This window comes from Rhinopithecus bieti, unplaced genomic scaffold, assembly GCF_001698545.2.
Source record: "Rhinopithecus bieti isolate Rb0 unplaced genomic scaffold, ASM169854v2 scaffold_9656, whole genome shotgun sequence".
NCBI classification, from domain to species: domain Eukaryota; kingdom Metazoa; phylum Chordata; class Mammalia; order Primates; family Cercopithecidae; genus Rhinopithecus; species Rhinopithecus bieti.
The window spans coordinates 940,056-961,471 of NW_016806205.1; the positions used below are offsets into that span (position 1 = coordinate 940,056).

The following is a 21,416-nucleotide window of genomic DNA, read 5'->3' on the forward strand; positions in this document are numbered from 1 at the left end:
CAAACTCATCCTTTTTTATGCCTGCAAAGCATTCCATTGTGTAGATGTGCCTCAATTTTTTAATCCATGCTGTCACTGATGGACATTTGGGTTGATTCCAAGTCTTTGCTATTGTGAATAGTGCCGCAATAAACATACATGTGCATGTGTCTTTATAGCAGCATGATTTATAATCCTTTGGGTATATACCCAGTAGTGGGATGGCTGGGTCATATGGTACATCTAGTTCTAGATCCTTGAGGAATTGCCATACTCTTTTCCATAATGGTTGAACTAGTTTACAATCCCACCAACAGTGTATGCTTTACATTCTTTAATGCTTATTAGTGGTTTTCAGAAAACAGTTCAAAACCCTTTGCAATCACACAAAATTCTTCATAGGGCTGTTTTCTCTTCAGCATTGTATATCTTGCTGCCTCAAATGCTGAACTCAAACTATAACAAAATAAGAATTCCTGGGTTCAGCATACTCATTTTCATGGGTACTAGGGATTTGAATGTGTAGTCGGCGCTACTAAAAATGAAACTTTTCACCACTGTGCTAACTCCTCCTCTTCTTTCAGAATCCACTGAAGTGTCATAGCTTTCAGAAAGTATTCTTCGACTTCAACAGCACAGGTGACTCCTCCCATTCCTTCTCTGCATGTGTTCTTGTCATGGCATCGTAAACTTACCTCTGGCATTAGCTTTAATTATACTGTATACTGGCTGATTGTTTACTTCTCTTCCCCACCCCCAGCACTTAGATGATGAGCTTCCTGGCAGTAAGAATGTTTTTTTTTTTTTTTTTTAAGACGGAGTCTCGCTCTGTCATCCAGGCTGGAGTGCAGTGGCGTGATCTCGGCTCACTGCAAGCTCCGCCTCCCGGGTTCAAGCGATTCTCCTGCCTCAGCCTCTCGAGTAGCTGGGACTACAGGCGTCCGCCACCATGTCCGGTTAATTTTTTTGTATTTTTAGTAGAGACGAGGTTTCACTGTGTTAGCCAGGATGCTCTCGATCTCCTGACCTCGTGATCCACCCACCTCGGCCTCCCAAAGTGCTGGGATTACAGGCGTAAGCCGCCGCGCCTGGCTAAGAATAGCTTTTTATACGTCTTTGCCACAGTGACTGTTACATGAGAGACTAGGATAAATGACTCATTTACCAAAGACAGGGGACACAGGACAAGAGATTTTTGAGAGCGAAAGGAAAGCTGAAACATTTGCAGGAAACAGAAGAGGGAAAAGCGGTTGAAAATAAGCTCAGAGAAAAGTCTGGCCTGAACGTATAGATTTAACAGTTAAAATGATGGAGCGCCAGTCAGGTGTGGTGGCTCACACCTATAATCCCAACACTTAGGGAGGCGAGGAGGGTGGATCACGAAATCAGGAGTTCGAAACCAGCCTGACCAACATGGAGAAACCCCGTGTCTACTAAAAATACAAAAATTAGCTGGGCATGGTGGCAGGTGCCTCTAATCCCAGCCCCTCGCGAGGCTGAGGCAGGAGAATCACTTGAATCTGGGAGGCAGAAGTTGCAGTGAGTCAAGATTGTGGCGTTGCACTCTAGCCTGGGCAACAAGAGTGAAACTCCATTCCAAAACAATAATAATGGAGAGTGCTAGATCTACTGGGGTAAGCACACAAAGGAAGACCAAAGGTTGAAATCATAATTATGCAGTGGACAACATCAGATGAGCCAGTAAAGGGCACTGAGAAAAAACAATTCTAAAAAAAACCAAGGTACATTAACAGTGACTGAGGTAAGAAAATGAAGACAATAGTGTAGAGACATCTAGAAGTGCAGTTGCAACAGCTACAAGAGTTGACATTCTGATCACTGTAAGCTGTGTTGGAAAGTACTGTGCCCATATTTTTATTGCAGCACTTTCTGACCATATTGTATATACTGTACACGTTTACAACTGTGAATCACTACATAAGCTTCTTGAAGGCAGAGACAATTAATCATTAATTAATATTAGTATTATCAGTGCCAAAGGACAAAGAAATTATTACATGAATACAGAGGAGATGATCAAATGGAATAAACATATAGAATACTCTTTAAAGAAAATCATGGGGAGCTAAATAATTATAATGAGAAACTTAAAAGAGCTTAAGAATTACTAACCAGCAATGAAAACTGTGTTTTAATCGTCAATCAGCAAGGTATGTGACTCCCCAGCACTCAATTTATTAGCTGAGGAAAAGAAGGGCTATTTGCTCTCCAGCATGAGGTCTGGCAACAGACCACCAAGGATGCTAGAGAACTGAAGATACTATATGGAGTATCATGGTCATTCTTATGAAAAGTAAAAATAAACCAAGAATCAAATCAAGAGGGTTTTGCTGATTAACATCAGGATTTTTGTTTTCCCTTCATACTACATATATTTCAACCAGATGAGCAATTGTTCTTAGTTTCAAAAAGCACTTCTTTGCAGCAAGTAAATAAATAGTATGATTCAGATCCCAACTTAGATTTTGAAGTTCTGAACAATGAAAACATTTTATACACACATTCAATAGTCATATATTAACACAGAGTTGCTACTTAAATGCAAGTCAGACATTAAAAAATTCAACATACCCTGATGGCAAGGTTTCTGCACTGGCATTCCCAGACTGCTGCCGTACAGGATCCATACACCCATCTGGCTGTCTTGATTTGGCTGCTTCAAAAGCAGAACTACTTCTAGAATTAGAGGTGTCAGGCTCTAATACACCTCTAGCTTCAGATCCCAATTCTGCACTGGTAGAAGGAATACATTCATTGTTTTCTGAAGAAGTCAGTATTTCTTGAACTGGAGGATCTTCAACAGTAGTACTAGTGCAATTTGGAGACAAGGCATTTTCTTCAGACACTACTGGAGTACCCGTGACAGAAGCATTATCAGTTGGTGCAAATGAGGATGATTCTCCATTAACTGAGAAGGGAAAATTAATAAAACAATCTATCAAGTAATGATAAAGCAATCACTTACCTAATCAATCGACTACACTATTCAGAGCCTAATCCAGACTAAGCAACTACAATCCATTCTCCAAACAGCAGACAAAGTAATCTTTTCAAAATATGTAACATAAAATAAAATGGAGTTTTTGTTGCTCAAAATTTCAGGGATAAATATGTAAATGATAAAAATTTAAGTATGTATAATAATAACAACCTTAAGGAGAGAGACACCAACATTAAGATAACCAATGTTTTCCCTCCAAATCATCAATTCTGAGAAGTCTGTATGGGCCATCTAAACTTTGAAAAATGATCCCTTTCAATTGCTCTTCTCTTGTGTAAATGGTAGCTAACGTCAAACTGTTTTGCCAATAGTAGGAACTATATGATGGCATCAATTCTTAAAATAGTACTATAGGGGTTACAAGAACCTGTTCTACACTTTTTCAAGAAAAAACCCAGTACTGCAATCCAGTGACACAGCTTTCCTAATTTTCATTTTAAGTGTGATTGATCTACTTCGACTATGTGTCACTATAAAAATGAGTCAAATTAAAATTGTAAGGGTGAATAGATTACAGAATAAAACCTTCTGGAAAACCACATATCAAAGTTCTAATGGAAATGGCAGGGGGAGACATAATCACAAATTTTAGGAGAATTAATGACAAAAAAACCCACTCAGATTAAATGCTACTGGACATGGTCAAAGAAGTATCAAAGATGTAAGAAAGGAAGGTAATAAAAGAGCTTAGAATTCATTCCAGGCACAGAAAAAAAGAAAAAAGTAAGTAGAAGAAAATGAATTTTGGTGAAAAGACCCCCCCAAAAAAATCAGAATTTCCTAATGCAGTTGATATGACTCAAGAACTTACTGAAAATATAATATCTAAGTCCTCATACTAGACTTACTGAATCTCTAGGGGAAATCGCTAGGGAGGAACCTGGGGATCTGCATTTTCAACAAATGCATATGATTTTTTTAATCAGGAAAGCTGGAGAAACCATGAAATATACCTTTCCAAGTTTTATAAAGAAAACATGTTTAATATAAATAACATTAGAAATACCACGTGCAATTTCCTATCAATGAGTTTGAAATTAGCTAAACTAACTCAAGGGAAAGAAAAAAAAGACAAATCAGAGTAGCAATGCAAAAGGTGATGAAAGTTCTAATACCATCGCTCCTAAAGGCCCCAGGCTCAGCAAGGTTTCTGAGAAAATTCTATGAAGCCTTTATCAGATAGATCATTCCTGTTATTTAAGGTGTTATAATACATTAGGCGAGAAAAAGTGAAAAGGAGTGTCCTAACTCATTCTGGGAAGGTACTGTAACCTTTCAAAGCTGAAACTGAACAACAACAGAACAAGAAGACTATAGACTAACATCGTGTATAAATTCAAGGATGATTTGATATTAGGAAACTACATTAGAAAATCTACTATGTTAGCAGATTAAAGGATAAACATCATATGATTATAAGCATTCAAGAAAATCTTGGTAAAATACTTGACAAGAAGAATCAGGAAAAATTCACAAGTAATCTAGATTATCTATCACAAACCTATAGTCATTAATATACAATAATTGTAAAACATTTTAAGAACTTCTTTTTTTTTTTTTTTTTGAGATGGTGTCTCGCTCTGTGGCCCATGCTGAAGTGCAGCGGTGCAATCACAGCTCACTGCAACCTCCGCCTCCCGGGTTCAAACGATTCTCCTTCCTCAACTCCCCTAGTAGCTGGGATTACAGGCGCCTGCCACCAAGTTCAGTTAATTTTCCTATTTTTTGGTAGAGACGGGGTTTCACCTTGTTGGCCAGGCCAGTCTCGAACTCCTGACCTCAAATGAGCCACCCGACTTGGCCTCCCAAAGTGCTGGGATTACAGGCATGTTTTTACATACCTGGGATTACATGGCCTCCCAAAGTGCTGGGATTACAGCCTATTGTAAGAACTTCTATTAAGATCAAGAATAAATTAAAATCAGGGCTGGGCGCGGTGGCTCATGCCTGTAATCCCAGCACTTTGGGAGGCCGAGGCGGGTGGATCACGAGGTCAGGAATTCGAGACCAGCCCGACCAACATGGTGAAACCCCATCTCTACCAAAAAATAGGAAAATTAGCTGGGTGTGGTGGTGTGTGCCTGTGATCACAGCTACTTAGGAGGCTGAGGCAGGAGAATCGCTGGAATCCAGGAGGTGGAGGTTGCAGTGAGCCGGGATCATGCCACTGTACTCTAGCCTGGGCAAAAGAGCAAGACTGTCTGAAAAAAAAAAAAAGAAAAAGAAAAAGAGTAATTAAAATCAGCAACAAAACAAGGAAGATCACAATTACCATGCCAATTCAATATTGATTATATTTGAAAATCCATTAAGAAAAGTCATAACAACATTGGAAAGAAGACAGTAAAACTCATTTGTAACGAAAATGACAAATAGATTATTTAGAACACACAAGAAAATTTTTTTTAAAAACCCATTAGAACCAACTAATTGGAGCTAAAACATTTCAGCAAAATGAACAGACACAAGATCAACATCAAGATTACACTAAAAAAAAAAATTTTTTTTTTTTTTTCTTTTTGAGACAGAGTCTTGTTCTGTCACCCAGACTGGAGTGCAGTAGTGCGATCTCAGCTCACTGCAACCTCAACACCCCGGGTTCAAGTGATTCTCCTGCCTCAGCCTCCCGAGTAGCTGGAATTATAGGCATGTGCTACCACACCTGGCTAATTTTTTTTTTGCATTTTTAGTAGAGACAGGGTTTCATCATGTTGGCCAAGCTGGTCTTGAACTTCTGACCTCAAGTGATTCCCCAGCCTGGGCCTCCCAAAATGCTGGGATTACAGGCGTGAGCCACCGCACACCCGGTGTGAAGAAAACATTTTAAAAAACATTACTAAAAAGACACAATGAATACAGACATAAAATATCTCTCAATGGGAAGATTCAGTATTGTTAAAATAGTAATACACAATAAACTCTCCTTGAAATGCAAATGTTGGTCAGATGCAAAGCGCTACGAAGTCTCATTCATTGCAGTGGGAATACAGGAGTACAGACACTTTGAAAGACAGTTTGGCCTTACATTACAAAAGTAAACATACTTTAAAAACACAACCCACCACTCTCACTCCTCAGTACAAATGAATTGAAAACTTATATTCACGTAAGAGCCTGCACACAAATGTATATAGCAATGTTTTTCACAATTGCCAAAAACTGAAGTAACCAAGGAGCCTTAATAAGTGAATATTTAGTGATAAAAAGAAATGAGAAGTCAAGCCACAAAAAACATGGAGAAACATTAGATGCACATTGCTAAGTGAAAGAAGCCAATGTGAAAAGGCTACACATACTGTAGGACTCCAATTATGTAACATCCTGGAAAGGACAAAACTACAGAGACAGTATTTAAACACAGTGGTTGCAAAGGGTTTGAGGGATGAACAAATGAAACATGACAATATGAATTTCTCAAACCCACAGAACCAGTACAACACAAAGAAGGAACCTTAATGTAAGGTAATACAAACTATACAAACTACGGACTTTAGTTAATAACAATGTATTAATAACGGTTCATTAATTGTAACAAACATATCACAGTAATGCAAAATGTTAATAAGAGAAAAACTCTGAGTGGGGTGGGAGGACATATGGGAACACTCTACAATCTGCCCAATTTTTCTGTAAATCTAAAACTGTTCTAAAATATAAAGTCTATTAATTTGAAAAAGGTAGCTTAGAAACAAATTATTTCTATTCAATAATTCAACAAATGTTTGTTCTTCAATACTGCTCAGAACTGCATTAAGATACCACAATAATATTTGATTGGAGAGATCACTGTTCATACATATCAATGGTTCTTGACTAGGAAGATTCTGCTTTCCCCACCTCCAAAGACATTTAGTAATGTCTGCAAATGCATTTGGTCATCACAACTAGGAGAAGGTAAGACGTTACTGGCACCTAGTGGACACAGGTCAGGAATACTGCTAAACATTCTATTAATATAATGCACAAGACAGCCCCCTACAACAAAGAATTACCTGGGCCAATATGTCAATAGTGCTGAAATTGAGAAACTCTGATACCTATGTGCCCAGCCACCTCACCTGGCAGTGTGCAGCCTATGGTAGCTGCAAAATAAACATCTGTTGACAAATGGATATAAGAAAGACTGAACAGATAAAACCGAAAAAAGAAGGAAAGGAAAAGGAAAGAGGAAGGACAGGATGGTAGGCTCCCTGCTCATGCAGAAACATGGGGCAAAAAATTAAAATCTTATGTAACAGGTATGATAGCAGAAGCTTAGGCAAACCATCTCATCTCCACAAGACATAAGACCACACCCGCTGACTTGGTTTCTTAATGAACGTATCCCAAGCCTTACTTTCAGCCATTATGACTTCTGGGTTATAAGACATATCTTCCTAACTTTATGTTTAGTCTTTGAGAGGTTAAGTTTCGCATGAACTTTATGGTATATCCATTTCAAAGCACGATGCAATTGTCCTCACTCTAAAAGTACATTCAAATATAAAGAAGAAAAAAGTAGAAATACTAGAGTAAATACAATTTTTTCTCCATTTTAAAACTACGATATGAAAAATAACTGTTTGCATATACACAGCAAGTTTCTTTAATATTCAGTTCACACTTGAGAGTGGATGTGGCTTTAAAGAGGGTACATCATGAAGGAGTCTTCTGGTGATGGTACAGTACTGTATCTGGATTGAACTGGTGGTACATGAAGCCATATGCGTGACAAAACTGTACAGAAACACACAGACACACGCAGGTAGAAATGGTGAAATGTGAACAAGCTCTATGGGTTATATTCATGTAAATTTCCTGATTTTGATACTAAATAGTTGTACAAGATGTTAACACTGGAGGAGGCTGGTGAAGGGTGCATGGGACCTTCCTATACATTTCTTTGCAACTTTCTGTATATTTATAGAGGTAAAAAAAAATACAATAAACTTGTGATATCATTTAGTTCTCCACGAAACTTACCACACTGAGCTCTGATCTACTTGATTAATAAAATAATAACTACATATTAGAGAAAGTTATTTTACACTAGAAGTTATGACCAGAGGAACAAAGTGGAAAAGAATATATTTTCCTTAAATACCACTCTCCAAGGACTATTATGTTTTAGATTATCTCATTTAACCTCCAAAACTGTTCTATAAGGTAGTCGCATATTATCCTCTTTTCATAAATTTTTAGGATGCTAAATTTGTCCACGGTTACAGAGTTAACATGGTAAGTGGCTGAGCTGAGACACCACATTACCTCCTGTCAGAGGCTAAATCTAATCTTTTTTTTGAGACAGAGTCTTGCTCTGTCGCCCAGGTTTGAGTGCAGTGGTGCGATCTCGGCTCACTGAAAGCTCCGTCTCCTGGGTTCACGCCATTCTCCTGCCTTAGTCTCCTGAGTAGCTGGAACTACAGGTGCCCGCCACCACGCCCGGATAATTTTTTGTATTTTTACTAGAGATGGGGTTTCACCGTGTTAGCCAGAATGGCCTCGATCTCCTGACCTCGTGATTCACTTGCCTGGGCCTCCCAAAGTGCTAGGATTACTACATTATGACTGTCTCCCATTTTAACCTGGAATACCTGCCAATCTTCATAGCAACTAAACTGTCAAATGGATCCCCTTACTCAAGCTTCAAAAGAACAGGAGTTGGAGGAGGGGGAAGCCTTCATGTATAATACTGTCTTTGACAAAAATATATCATTTGTCTCAAACCCCTTAGTATTGGCCCATGATCCCTAATCTGAAACCTTAAGTGCCAGGTGTGTTCCAGAATTCAAAACTTTGTGAAATTTAGAAAGGTAGCAGTGGACAACATGGTAGCTCACCCCTGTAATCCCAGCAATTCGGGAAGCTGAGGTGGTATGATTGCTTGGGACCAGGAGATTGAGACCAGCCTAGGCAATATGGCAAGACCTCATCTCTACAAAAAATCTTAGTATTAGCCAGGCATGGTGGCACATGCCTGTAGTCCCAACTATTCAGGAGGCTGAGGCAGGAGGATCGCTTGAGCCCAGGAGGTCGGAGCTACAGTGAGCCATGGTGGTGTTACTGCACTCTAGCCTGGAAGTCAGGGCAAGACCCTGTCTCAAAAAAACAAACAAACAAAGATAATGGCATATATATTGTATATTACACTATACTTGGAGGGGGTTTAGGGGTCACACATCATGATTAAATACATTAATATTTCTGCAGCAAAATGCAGAGATATGCATAGTAAGCACGATAAGTAAAAACCATAAATAGCCTTCCATCAGTTCTAGCCATTTTGCCATCAAATTAGTTTACCAAAAAAAAAAAAAAAACCTTTTGGTTTCAGAGATTTCAAGCTTGTGGAATTGCAGATTAAGGGCGTAAAAACATTTAACATGTTATACATAGAATATACACACCTCCATCCCATCTCCAAAATAAAAGCTAATTTTGAAATCCTTAATTAGAAAAAGTAATGCCATCTTACACCAACACCTTAAAAGGACAGGGATTACCCACTCCTTGAAAAGATACCTGAATTCATCCTCCTATTAAGTGATGAACAATCATCCAAAAGACATCAGTTAAATGGCTGCTACCAACAGAACAGGTTCCGGAAGCCTCTGTAAACCGGCCAATAGAATGATGACAGTTGGATTGTTTTGTCAGATGTCACTAGCAATAATCAGAGGTGGTGAAAAGGCTAGGGGAATGCTATTTGAAGCCTAGCAGCATAAAAGATGAACAGTATAGCTTTGAGATCCTATAAAAATCACACACATCAAAATGAATAGGAAGAAAGCAAAGTGCACAGAATCAATAGCCAGATAGTGGAATGTCAATTACAGTTCTTCTATTTCTTAGCTGTGCCCTCTCAGTGCCTCAGTTCCTTCATCAGAGAAAAGGAAAAATACTACCACCTATTTCAAAGAGTTATTGTGAGAGAGATAAATCTGTTAATGCATATATACTATTTAGAACATGCAGGGCACAAATAGGAGCTATTATAACTATTTTTCAGATTGTCATAGATTTCCTTACAGTTACTATGCAATGTCATGAGAATTACGATAAGACCTTCATTTCTAGTTCCTCACATTCGTTTTATTTTGACCTTAAAATTTTAGGCAAGGATAAATAAGAAAGAAATGTGAGAACTGAACTTATTATCAATGGAAAGAATCTATACAGTATCAGACAAGCTGTAGAGGTATAAATTAAGATTCTACGATGAGGAAAGCCTCAATTTCTTCTCCTTTTTACATCAACATCTGAATACATCCACATGCCAAAACATACAACTAATTAGTGGTCAATGGATATTTTCACCGATGTATTAAATCAGCTGAATATTTTAGGAATAAGAGCGAAACCTCCAAATCCATATTCAAGCTGAATATCCCTTATCTAAAATGCTTGGAACTAGAAATGTTTCAGATTTCAGATATTTGTTTAAATTTTGGAATATGTGCATTTACATAATCCAAAAATCCAAAATCTGAAATGCTCCAGTGAGCATTTCTGAAATTTCAGCATCAAGTCAATGCTCAAACAGTTTCAGATTTTGGAGCATTTCATATTTGAGATTTTTTAGATTAGAGATACTCCACCTGTATTAGAAATAGTAGCAATTTTAACTGATCTGTTCTTAATTTAGAAATAATCTGAATAATCCAAGATGATATTTCCTTTTCTGCTTTGCTAACAGAACTCTCACAGACAAATGTTCTTACTAGAAAGTAGGTGAAAATCAGAAAATACATGAACTTTGCTCATTAATTTCATAATAGTTGTATGTATTCTCTTTGTTTTCTAGCCACCTTAAATTAAGACTAAAAAACTCTACCTACTGTAAGTACTTGGGAAACCATTGTTTAGTCTACTTCTTTTTTTAATTTTTTTTTTTAAGGGGAGCATTATTAAAGAAATTAAATTTTAAAATATCATTCATGTGTCAGTTCTCAATGTTTACAAAAACTCTCAGACAACTCCTGGTAAACATGCCCCAAATACCAACCTTGGGTAAAAATACATAATTAAGACTTATTACTGGCCGGGTACGGTGGATCACGCCTGTCATCCCAGCACTTTGGGAGGCTGAGGCAGGTGGATCACTTGAGTCAGGATTTTGAGACCAGCCTGGTCAATATGATGAAACCCCGTCTCTACTAAAATACAAAATTAGGGGACATGGTGGTGCACACCTGTAATCCCAGCTACTCATGAGGCTGAGGCACAAGAATCTCTTGAACCCAGGAGGCAGAAGTTGCAGTGAGCTGAAATCCTGCTACCGCTCTCCAGCCTGGGCAACAGAGTGAGACTCTGTCTCAAAAAAAAAAAAAAAGAAGACTCATTATCAAAAAGGTCCATCTATTTTAATGTAAATACTGAATTGCTTCTTTACGTATTTCTACTTCTGAATACTTTCCCATAAATGGACAAACACAGGGAAGAATACAGGCTCTTGAATAAAAAGACCAGGATTTCAACTTAATTCCCAACCTGTGTGCTAATAATCTTAAAAACATCCTAAGATGTTGAAGTTTCAGGAGACTCACCTGAAAGAGTTAATATACAATGACCAAACAAAACATTTATGAATCTTATAACTGAGTCCACTGAGGATTATAGAGGACATCTTCCTTACGCATTCCTTCTATAATACAGTAAAGCTTATTTTTGGAAAATAAACTTTCTGAGAGCTATTCAACTCCCAGTACATTTTTCCACCAAGTTAGATGCCAAGAATAATAAATCTATATACTGAAAGATGGGATAAAAGAACCATTCATTACTAACTTTTACTAAGAAATCAATGAATTAACTAAAGTTCTTTCAGAAGCATATTTTATATCATGAATTACACAGTACTTTTGTGGCGTAAAGCTTAAGAATCTAGCTCTCATATATGCACTTGCTTAGTAAAAGTTCTGACCTCTAAAATATTTTGAAATATCTTCCTAAACAATCCAGAAAGTTTCAAATTATTAGGAAAAATTTCAGGCATTGTAATTTTTAAATTCCTATCATAGACTAGAATATTAAGAAAGACTGCACAGTCTGGGTGCAGTGGCTCATGCCTGTCATCCCAACACTTTAGGGAGGCTGAGGCAGGCAGATCACTTGAGGTCAGGAGTTCGAGACCAGCCAGTTGCCAAAGAGGTGAAACTCTGTCTCTACTAAAAATACAACAACTTATAGTTGGGCGTGGTGGTGGGTGCCTGTAGTCCCAACTGCTCAGGAGGCTGAGGCAGGAGAATTGCTTGAACCCAGGAGGCAGAGGTTGCAGTGAGCCGAGATCGCACCACTGCACTCCAGCCTGGGTAATAGAGCGAGATTCCATCTCACACACACAAAAAAAGACTGGACTGCACAAAAAGGGAAGTGTAGGCATCGATGGATACATAAACTTTATTTACTTTTCCTTTAAACAAGGTGTCAAAAATAGCCTTGCTTACCAGTGTCATCGGCAGGCTCAGATGTGAGTGGTTTTGGAGCTGGTGTATTTTTGGGTCTGGCAGCAACCTGAGATGGAGATGAAGGTGTGTTGTCTCCATTAACTACATATGAGCAGCATGAGTTTTGGACTAGAGTGCTTGTAGGTACATGATTATCTATTCCATTCGTGCCTTCAACAGCCAACCTTGAAAAAAAATGATTTATTTCAATCATTTAAGTACAAGTCAACAACATTTCATGAGAATTTTCATAAGAATTATTTATTGAGTTCTCTTAAGTTTCTTTTTTGTTATTTCTTTTTAAAAAATTTTTTAGATTCTATTTCTAAACAATTGAGTTCTTATATTTCAAGTAAAATGGGACATAATTAACAAAGATATGACATGTTTTATATTAAAGTTTTAATTACTTTTCAGTTCTAAGTATATCCATTCTGCACATAAAAAAATACTGAGGTATACAAACATACTAAGTCAAAGTAAATAAGGTCTCTCACAACAATACTCAAGTTGTACATTTTAAATATTTAAGACTAATATTAATCTATTTTAAAAGCTCTAAAAGTAGTTTCAGAAAGTTCATGAAATTATATGAATCATAAAAATCAAGTACAAACTACTGTAAATTTTCTTTTTTTTTTTTTTAGAGACAGAGTCTCACTTTGTCACCAAGGCTGGAGTGCAGTGGCTCACTGCAGCCTCAACCTCTTAGGCTCAAGTAATCCTCCTGCCTCAGCCTCTTGATCAGCTAAGAGCACAGGCATGCATCACAGTGCCCAGCTAATTCTTTAAACTTTTGTAGAGAATGGATCTCCCTTTGTTGCCCAGGCTGGTCTCGAATTCCTGGCCTCAAGCGATCCTCCCATCTTGACCTCCAAAGTCCTGGGATTATAGGTGTGAGCCATTGTACCTGGGGTGAAACTATTGCAACTTTATTAAATCTTGAAAAATAAGTGAAAAACAGTCTTCAAATATTGATTACAAATTAGCATATACTAGGCACTAAAATCATGACTACAGGATGATCAAAAAAGCTAAATATTATATCCCAGAACTATAAAAATGTATAGTATATACATTAGCAAGTAAGTAACTCTAACAACAAAATCAAACATTTTAAGTCTTATTGGCAGTGGAAGGAGCTGAGCGATTTGGTGAGACATAGTGTTTAAAAAAAACAAAACAAAAAAATTTTAAAGGAGTTGGAAATTGTAAGTGGCCAGGAGTGCTTTTCCAAATACACAGGTCATCCCATATCTACTCTCCACAGAGCAGCCTGAGCATTGTTTTAAAAATACAAACCAGATCATCATGTCACTCTCCTGGTTAGCCAACAAATCTTTTGAAAATCAACCACACCTTTATCCCATCTTCTCTCTAACCTATTTCTCTCTGAGCTCATCCTTGCTCACTTTGCAGCAGATATCAATTTTATTGAATATCAAAAACATACTGAACAGTCTTCAAATGTTTATTACAAATTATGATATGCCAGGTGGTAAAACATAATAACTATGAAATTATCAGAAAAGGTTAAAGTTCTTCCCTCAGAACTCTGCACAGATGGTTCATTCTTGGCTTATTAATCTTAGCTCAAATCACACTTCCTCAGAGACGATTCCTTGGCATCTCTTAAAAATAGGCTCCCTTCCATTCCTGTCATCTTGTCCCGTTTAAATGATTTCATAGGGCTTATCGCTATGTCCAATTAGTGTATTTATGTCTTCTGTTGTTTACTATATATATACACACACATATATATATACACACATATGTGTGTGTGTGTGTGTGTGTATATATATATATTTTTTCCCCGAGACGAAGTCTTGCTCTGTCACCCAGAGCCGGAGTGCAATGGCGTGATCTCAGCTCACTGCAACCTCTGCCTCCTGGGTTCAAGCAATTCTCCTGCCTCAGACTCCCAAGTAGCTGGGATTACAGGTGCGCACCACCATGCCTGGCTAATTTTTTTGTATTTTTAGTAGAGACGGGGTTTCACCATGTTGGCCAGGCTGGTCTGGAATTCCTGACCTCATGATCTGCACACCTCAGCCTCCCAAAGTACTGGGATTATAGGCATGAGCCACCATGCCCAGCCTACTATCTACCTTTATCTCACCATAATGTAAATTTCATGGGAACACGGCTGGTATTCTTAGTACTTGAACTAATGTCTGGCATCAAACAGGCATTCAGTAAGTATCTGTTGAATGAACAAATGATTAATGAATCCCACCCTCCTTTCCCTTGTCACCTATACATTTGGAACAAGATGTGTTTAGGAAGTTTGGGCAGGTGAAGACTGAAATGATTGTGATTTGTACACCCCTCCCCAGGCAACTAGAAAGAATCAGTGATTCAGAAGTCTAGGTAAAATAACCCATCTGAATTTCTCCTGGTACTATAGAACTAATCTTTAATTCAAAGAGTCTTACTATGCAATCGACAATATTTGGTAGTAATTCAAGCTCCTCTACCCATCTAAAATTTTTTAATTACATGGACATTAAATATATTTACTTAAGCCAAATATACATTCAGAAGGCATACTTATCTGTTCAAGTGGTCTAACGAGAATCACTAAAGGGCAAGTTAGAAGAAACGATACTAATAACTATAGATTAATAAAGGTCACACTTTGTCATATACCAGTATGCTTTTTCAAAGGTAATGAGTCCGTTTTACAACAGTATATTTTTATATTTTCAGGTGCTAATTCCACTTTATTTGATCTATTATTTACTTTTATTCCAATTTAAATTACTTCAAACAAAAAAGCCTCTATTAATTGTCATGAACTGTGAATGCCAGGGAGTTTCTGAAATGGTAGAATGATATTATCTGAGGGAAGGCCACAATGATGTCTGAAAGAAGGCCACAATCTGTGGAGCATTTACCTTCTCATGATTTACAGCATAATGCCAATCCAGAGAGCGGTATGATACCTATTTATCCACAGTAACTGACTGTACTTACAAATATGTCTAAATACAGATTTTAAAAAGCCATTTTCAATAAAACGAAATAAAGCACTGTACAAGCTACAACATAAATGAACTCTGAAACATGCTAAGAAAAAGAAGCCAGTCACAAAAGGTCACATACTGTATGAATCCATTTATATAAAATGGCCAGAATAGATAATTCACAGACACAGAAAAAGTAGATTTATGGGCACAGGGAAAAATGGAGAGTGAGTACTCATGCATACATGGTTACTCTTTAGGGTAGAATGTTCTGAAATCACACAGTAGAGAAGGTAACACAACTATGTTAATATATTAAGAACTACTAAAACATATACTTTTAAAAAGTGAATTTCATGATATATGTATGATATCTCAATAAAGCTGTAATTTTTTAAAAAGCTACTTTCACAAGAATTAACCAAATGACATGTTTAGACATAAGCTTCTAAATTCTGTGGCAAATTCTAAACTAAGGTAAAATATAAAAATTCTTACTCAGGAAATATGTTCCACATCATGTCGCCACCCATATTCAAATAAAATATTCTACCTGGCAGTTGTCCTTGCTGAAGGCTCTCCATTTTCATGTAAGGCATCACCATTTTGCTGTATTTCTACTGAACAACAAGAAAGAAAGAAACTAGGTTTTTATATACTTCTTGCTCATTCTTTTTCCTTTAAATTTTACAAACATATAAAGTTAGCTTACTGGTTGGAGATGAGCTGCAGTTTGTTATATTTTCTTGCTCAATCACCAATCCATCAAGCACAACTGTCAATTCACCAGTTTGTGCTATGCCATTCTTGTTTTCCAAGGAAAGTTTTAATTGTTCTTTCACTCTTTCCACTAGAAAGAAGAATATTCTAATTTAAAAGCTTTTGCCATACATAAAAATGCTTCAGAAATCAAAATTACATTTCAAGAATCACTCTAATTCAGTACTTGACATTTGGAAGGAATTCTTTGCATGCCTTTGACACTTAGTTAAGTAATTCCTCTTTCCCCCTCAATCCCATGCTTTCAATATCACCTTTAATTGCTTCTGTGCATATTATAAATGTTGGAGAACATATAAATACATCTAAATAATAAGTGTATCAATTATCTAAACTTGCTTTTCAGCTTAAGGTACCACAGAGGACTCTTGTGGCTGAGGCAAAATTTTTGCACAAGAGTCAAGTAAGTTTGGTTTCAAATTCCAGTTCTGCTACTTACTGGCCGTGTATTCAGTAACTTATTCAAACGTCTTTAGGCCTTGCTTTCTTAATTACAAAATGGAGACGATGGATTTCAAACTAAAGGGACAGTGTTGAGGACCAAATGCAAAACCATACAGACAGCCCTAGCACCACTTCTGAGGCACAGTTTACATGCTCGATAAATGCTACGTATTGTGACAATCGTTTATCATCGTTTATATATTAGGATAAATACTTCCTTCTCATTATTAGAACAACTAGTTCTTACTTAAATTCAAGGTCATTTTGCTTCAATTTCTGTTAGACTATATATTTAGACTATGTATTAAGCGATATATTAGATTTCTATATATTAGACTATATATTAATAGTTATTAGAGGGGGCTTGGAGAAAAGGAGAGATGAAGGTAAAAGGATACAGCTTCAGTTAGAAGGAATTTCTGTTTCTTTGAGATATTGCACAGTGTGATGTACACAGTAAATAATGTGTTGTACATTTAAAATTGCTAACAGTAAATTCCAAATGTTCTCATCACAAAAAAAAAAATAAGTATTTGAGGTCACAGATATGTTAATACCCTTGGTTTAATTATTCCACATTGTATTAATTGATCATAACATCACTCCGTATCCCATAAATATATACAACTACAATTTGTCAATTTATAATTTAAAAATAAAAACTAAAAGAGAAAGTTATCAGTGATCACTTTATTATTCAAACTGAGGCCAAATACTTCAATCTGATCTTCAGTGGCTTTCTGCAGTTTTTGCAATCAGGGAACATTTCACGTTTTAGATGAAGTCCTTAACTTTGATCTTTCCTATATTTAACAAATTTGGGTGGGGAGGGGAGGTTCTCCATCTACCAAATGCCCAGAATAAATAAGTTCACAGTTATCTATGTACAGAAAAGACAAGACAAAAATCTAGAACTACTAATCACTGGACAGAAATTCTTTGTGGCTAGGCCTGGTGGCTCACACTTGTAAACCCAGCACTTTGGGAGGCCGACACAGGAGGATCCCTTGAGCTAGGAGTTTGACACCAGCAACACAGTGAGATCTAGTCTCTATAAAAAATTTAAAAGTTAAGGCCAAAGGCCAGGCATGGTGGCTCATGCCTCTAATCCTAGCATTTTGGGAGGTGAGGTAGGCGGATCACTTGAGCCCAGGAGTTCAAGACCAACCTGGCCAACATAGCAAGACCCTGTCTCTATTTTATTTTTTAAATTAAAAATTAGCCAGGTGCAGTGGGATGTGCCTGTATTCCCAGCTACTCAGGAGGCTGAGATGAGAGGATCCTGTAAGCCCAGGAGTTCAAGGCTGCAGCAAATGATGAATGCACTATTGCACTCTAGTGGGAATAACAAAGTGAGGCTCTGTCTCAAAAAAGAAAGAAGAAAAAGAAATTGTTTGCAAAAAAAAAAAAAGTTTAAACCATGTAATAAAAGAAGACCTTATAGAATACCCCAACCATTTGTAGCATCACAGACCTCAATTCTACTTTACATCCAAAAAAAAAAAAAAACCAAAAAAAATAACTAATTAAACAACTAGAAAAACTAAAGGAAATATGAAAGCACACACACAAAGAAACTATAAAAGCAGCCAGGCACAGTGGCTCACGCCTGTAATCCCAGCACTTTGGGAGGCCTAGGTGGGCCGATCACAAAGTCAGGAGATCAAGACCATCCTGGCCAACATGGTGAAACTCTGTCTCTACTAAAACCACAAAAAAATTAGCCGGGCATGGTGGCAGGCACCTGTAGTCCCAGCTACTTGGGAGGCTGAGGCAGAATTGCTTGAATCTGGGAGGCAGAGGCTGCAGTGAGCCCAGATCGCGCCACTGCACTCTAGCCTGGGCGACAGAGCAAGACTCCTTCTCAAAAAAAAAAGAAAACTACAAAAGCATGAATTTCAGCTTTCTCTAATAATCAATATCTGAAGAAAACTATATTGACTGACATTCAATTTCATTCTTGTCATCTCCCATGATTTCAAAGTCTGGAATTTGGTGATTTGGTTTCTCCTTAAAATATACAGCTGTTTGACCAGATTCCTAAAGAACAGCCTTTTAAAATCTCTTTAGTGTGTTTCTTGGTAAGTTCTTTCCTTTTTATTTATCTGTAAATGTCTGCATTCTCATCCTCAAAAGACAGACTTGTTGGGCATATAATTTTATATTGGTAATGATCTCCTCTCAACTTTTGAAGATATTTTCCACTGTCTTCTCCTATTACTAATTCTGCAATTCTAATTCATAAATCTTTGCAAATACCCTGTTTTTCTCTACAGCTGCTTTTTAAATTTATTTGTCTTTGGTATTATGCATTTCACTATGATATGGGGAGGTAGACCAAAAAACAGAAACATTCTGTTAGTGGTAAGTGCATTGAAGGAAATGAGCAAAGCAGTGGTAAGGAGGTCTCCTTTAGGCTGGTCAGGGTTTGACCCTGACCTGGTCACCTAGTGACCTGGTCACTAGGTATGACTTTTTCTTTGCTCTCTTGTTTGGGACAGTATGAATCTGTGGACTCATGTTTTTCATTAGTGTTCAAAACTTGCAGCCATTCTCTCTTAAAATATCTCCTCAAAAATCTGGCCCATTACCTATTTTTCATAAATAAAGTTTTATTTGAACACAGTCACACTCATTCATTTACATATTTTCTATGGCTGCTTTCACGTTACAATGGCAAGTTAATTGGTGTAACAGAAACCATATATGGCCTACATGCTCAAATGTTTACAATCTGTCTCTTTACGGAAAACCTCTGCTTATGGTGGCTTGTTCCCTTATGTTTATTCTCTGACCTTAGCTTAAACTAATTATAAGCTAATTTTTACCAGTTGTTTGATGATATGCCCTAATTTTGCAGTGGTTTCATTGTACACCCAAGAGTGTAGACTAGAGGAGTTCAAGTTCAGCTCCCTTATCTCTGGCTATTAGCCAAAAGCTCAGCATCATTAAATCTGCTATTGGTATGGCAGACTATTCTAATTCTGGTTCATGAGATTTTCTTTACCCCAATCCCCTCATCTCCTGGCTTTTTTTTTTTTTTTTTCTCTTTTAAAAGAAGAACAGTTCTCTACCTTTTTGCAAAATCATCAATGCCGCAAAGATTTGTTCAATCCAGTACCTAGGTATTCTGCAGTGGGAGGGTGTTTACAGTATATATTATTTTACAATTCTGAACATGGAAGATTGAGTTATAACATTTTGGATCATAAAACTAGAAGGACAATCACATAAATAATTCCCATCTACATGTGAATGTATATGTGTGTGTCAGAGGGAAAAGGATATCATTCTGTCATAGTATAAACAAACCAACTCAGACATATTTATCCATTCAATATTTGAGTGCCTACAGTGTGCCAGGCACTGTAGCTGGGGAAGAAGCAGGACAAACCCTGACCAGCCTAAAGGAGACCTCCTTACCACTGCTTTGCTCATTTCCTTCACTGCACTTACCACTAAAAGAATGTTTCTGTTTTTCAGTCGACCTTCCCAAACAAACTGAAATCTCTAGCAGAGCAGAGAGAGATCTTGTCCAACTAATTCAATGACGTATCCTCAGCAGCTGAGAGAAGGTAGGTGCTTAAGAAACATTTAAACTAAGTGATTAAGGTAGTCCTGTCCTAGGGGAACTTACTCTTGTAAGGCAGAAGCTGATTTTTTTCATACCTTCTAGCAATTTGAGACAGAACAACTTGAGTCTCTGAGGAGGTAAGTATATAAGTAGGTAATTTGTTCTGTAAATCATGGATTTGTTGAAAACGTGTTTCACAGATTTCTATTTAGCTCAGAGCCACATTCTGAAGCAGTTTTTAAAACTGCTCAATGTATTATCTATTGCTGAGTAACAAATTATCCTAAAACTTACTGGCTAAAAATAACAATAATCACTCATTATTGCCGAGAACTCAAGAGGGGCACACACACATCTGGCAGGTGGGGGTGCTGGTTGCTGAGAGGAGACCTCAGTGTCCCTCCACAGGGCTTTGTGAGAGTCTTCCCAATGGTTGCTGATTTATTTCCCACGGTGAGTACTCCAAGAGAACAAGGCAAAAGCTGAAATGCCTGTACGACTAAGTCTCAGAGGTCGTCCACCATCACTTCTGCCATAATCTAGTGATCACACAGATCATCTCTGACGCAGTGTGGGAGGGGACTACAGAAGGGTGTTGGAACACCAGAAGGTATGAAAGCTTGGAGGCCATTTTAGAGGATGGCCAACGTACTCGTAAGTATGAGATAAACCAAATTTTTAGAAACAAAATGAATACATAAGGTTACATGGCTTGTTAGTGACAGTCCCAATAATAGCAAAGTTTTCTAATTCCTAAGTCTTTTCATTATATCATGCTAGGAGTCAATGTTCAACAATTCACAAAGTTAAGCTCCCACTTCCTACCATGTAACCAAAAATTTCAGAATTTATATACTTATTTATTTATAATAAATCTGTAATCCTAGCACTTTGGGAGGCTGAGGTGGGTGGATCACTTGAGGCCAGGAGTTCGAGATCAGCCTAGCCAACCCAGAGAAACCCTGCCTCTACTAAAAATACAAAAATTAGTCAGGCATGGTGGCACATGCTTGCAGTTCCAGCTACTCACAAAGTTAAGTAGCTAGGGTTATCCCTAAGAGCCTTGACGGGAGGTTGAGGCAAGGAGAATGGCTAGAACCCAGGAGGCGGAGGTTGCAGTGAGCCGAGATCGTGCCACTGCACTCCAGCCTGGGCGACAGAGTGAGATCCTGTCTCAAAAAAAATAAATAAATACAAATTAAAAAATAAAAAGACTAATGATTAAC

The 21,416-nt window shown here is 37.5% G+C and overlaps 1 protein-coding gene across 2 annotated transcripts in view; it reads right to left on the reverse strand.

Annotated features, from left to right (window-relative positions):
* The window catches only part of WWP1 (WW domain containing E3 ubiquitin protein ligase 1), a 70,930-nt gene extending 54,688 nt beyond the window's left edge, over window positions 1–16,242 (reverse strand). The window contains exons 1-4 of one of the 2 annotated variants that reach the window (XM_017875199.1): window positions 16,105–16,242; window positions 15,946–16,012; window positions 12,427–12,611; window positions 2,572–2,908 (exon numbers count right to left, since the gene is read on the reverse strand). In XM_017875199.1, the coding sequence (XP_017730688.1) occupies window positions 2,572–2,627 (56 nt within the window). In that variant the 5' untranslated portion in view covers window positions 2,628–2,908; window positions 12,427–12,611; window positions 15,946–16,012; window positions 16,105–16,242. Of the gene's footprint in view, window positions 1–2,571; window positions 2,909–9,502; window positions 9,564–12,426; window positions 12,612–15,945; window positions 16,013–16,104 lie in introns of those variants that run through there. The other variant, XM_017875198.1, reaches the window with a different exon arrangement.
* Window positions 16,243–21,416: the final 5,174 nt, after the last annotated feature.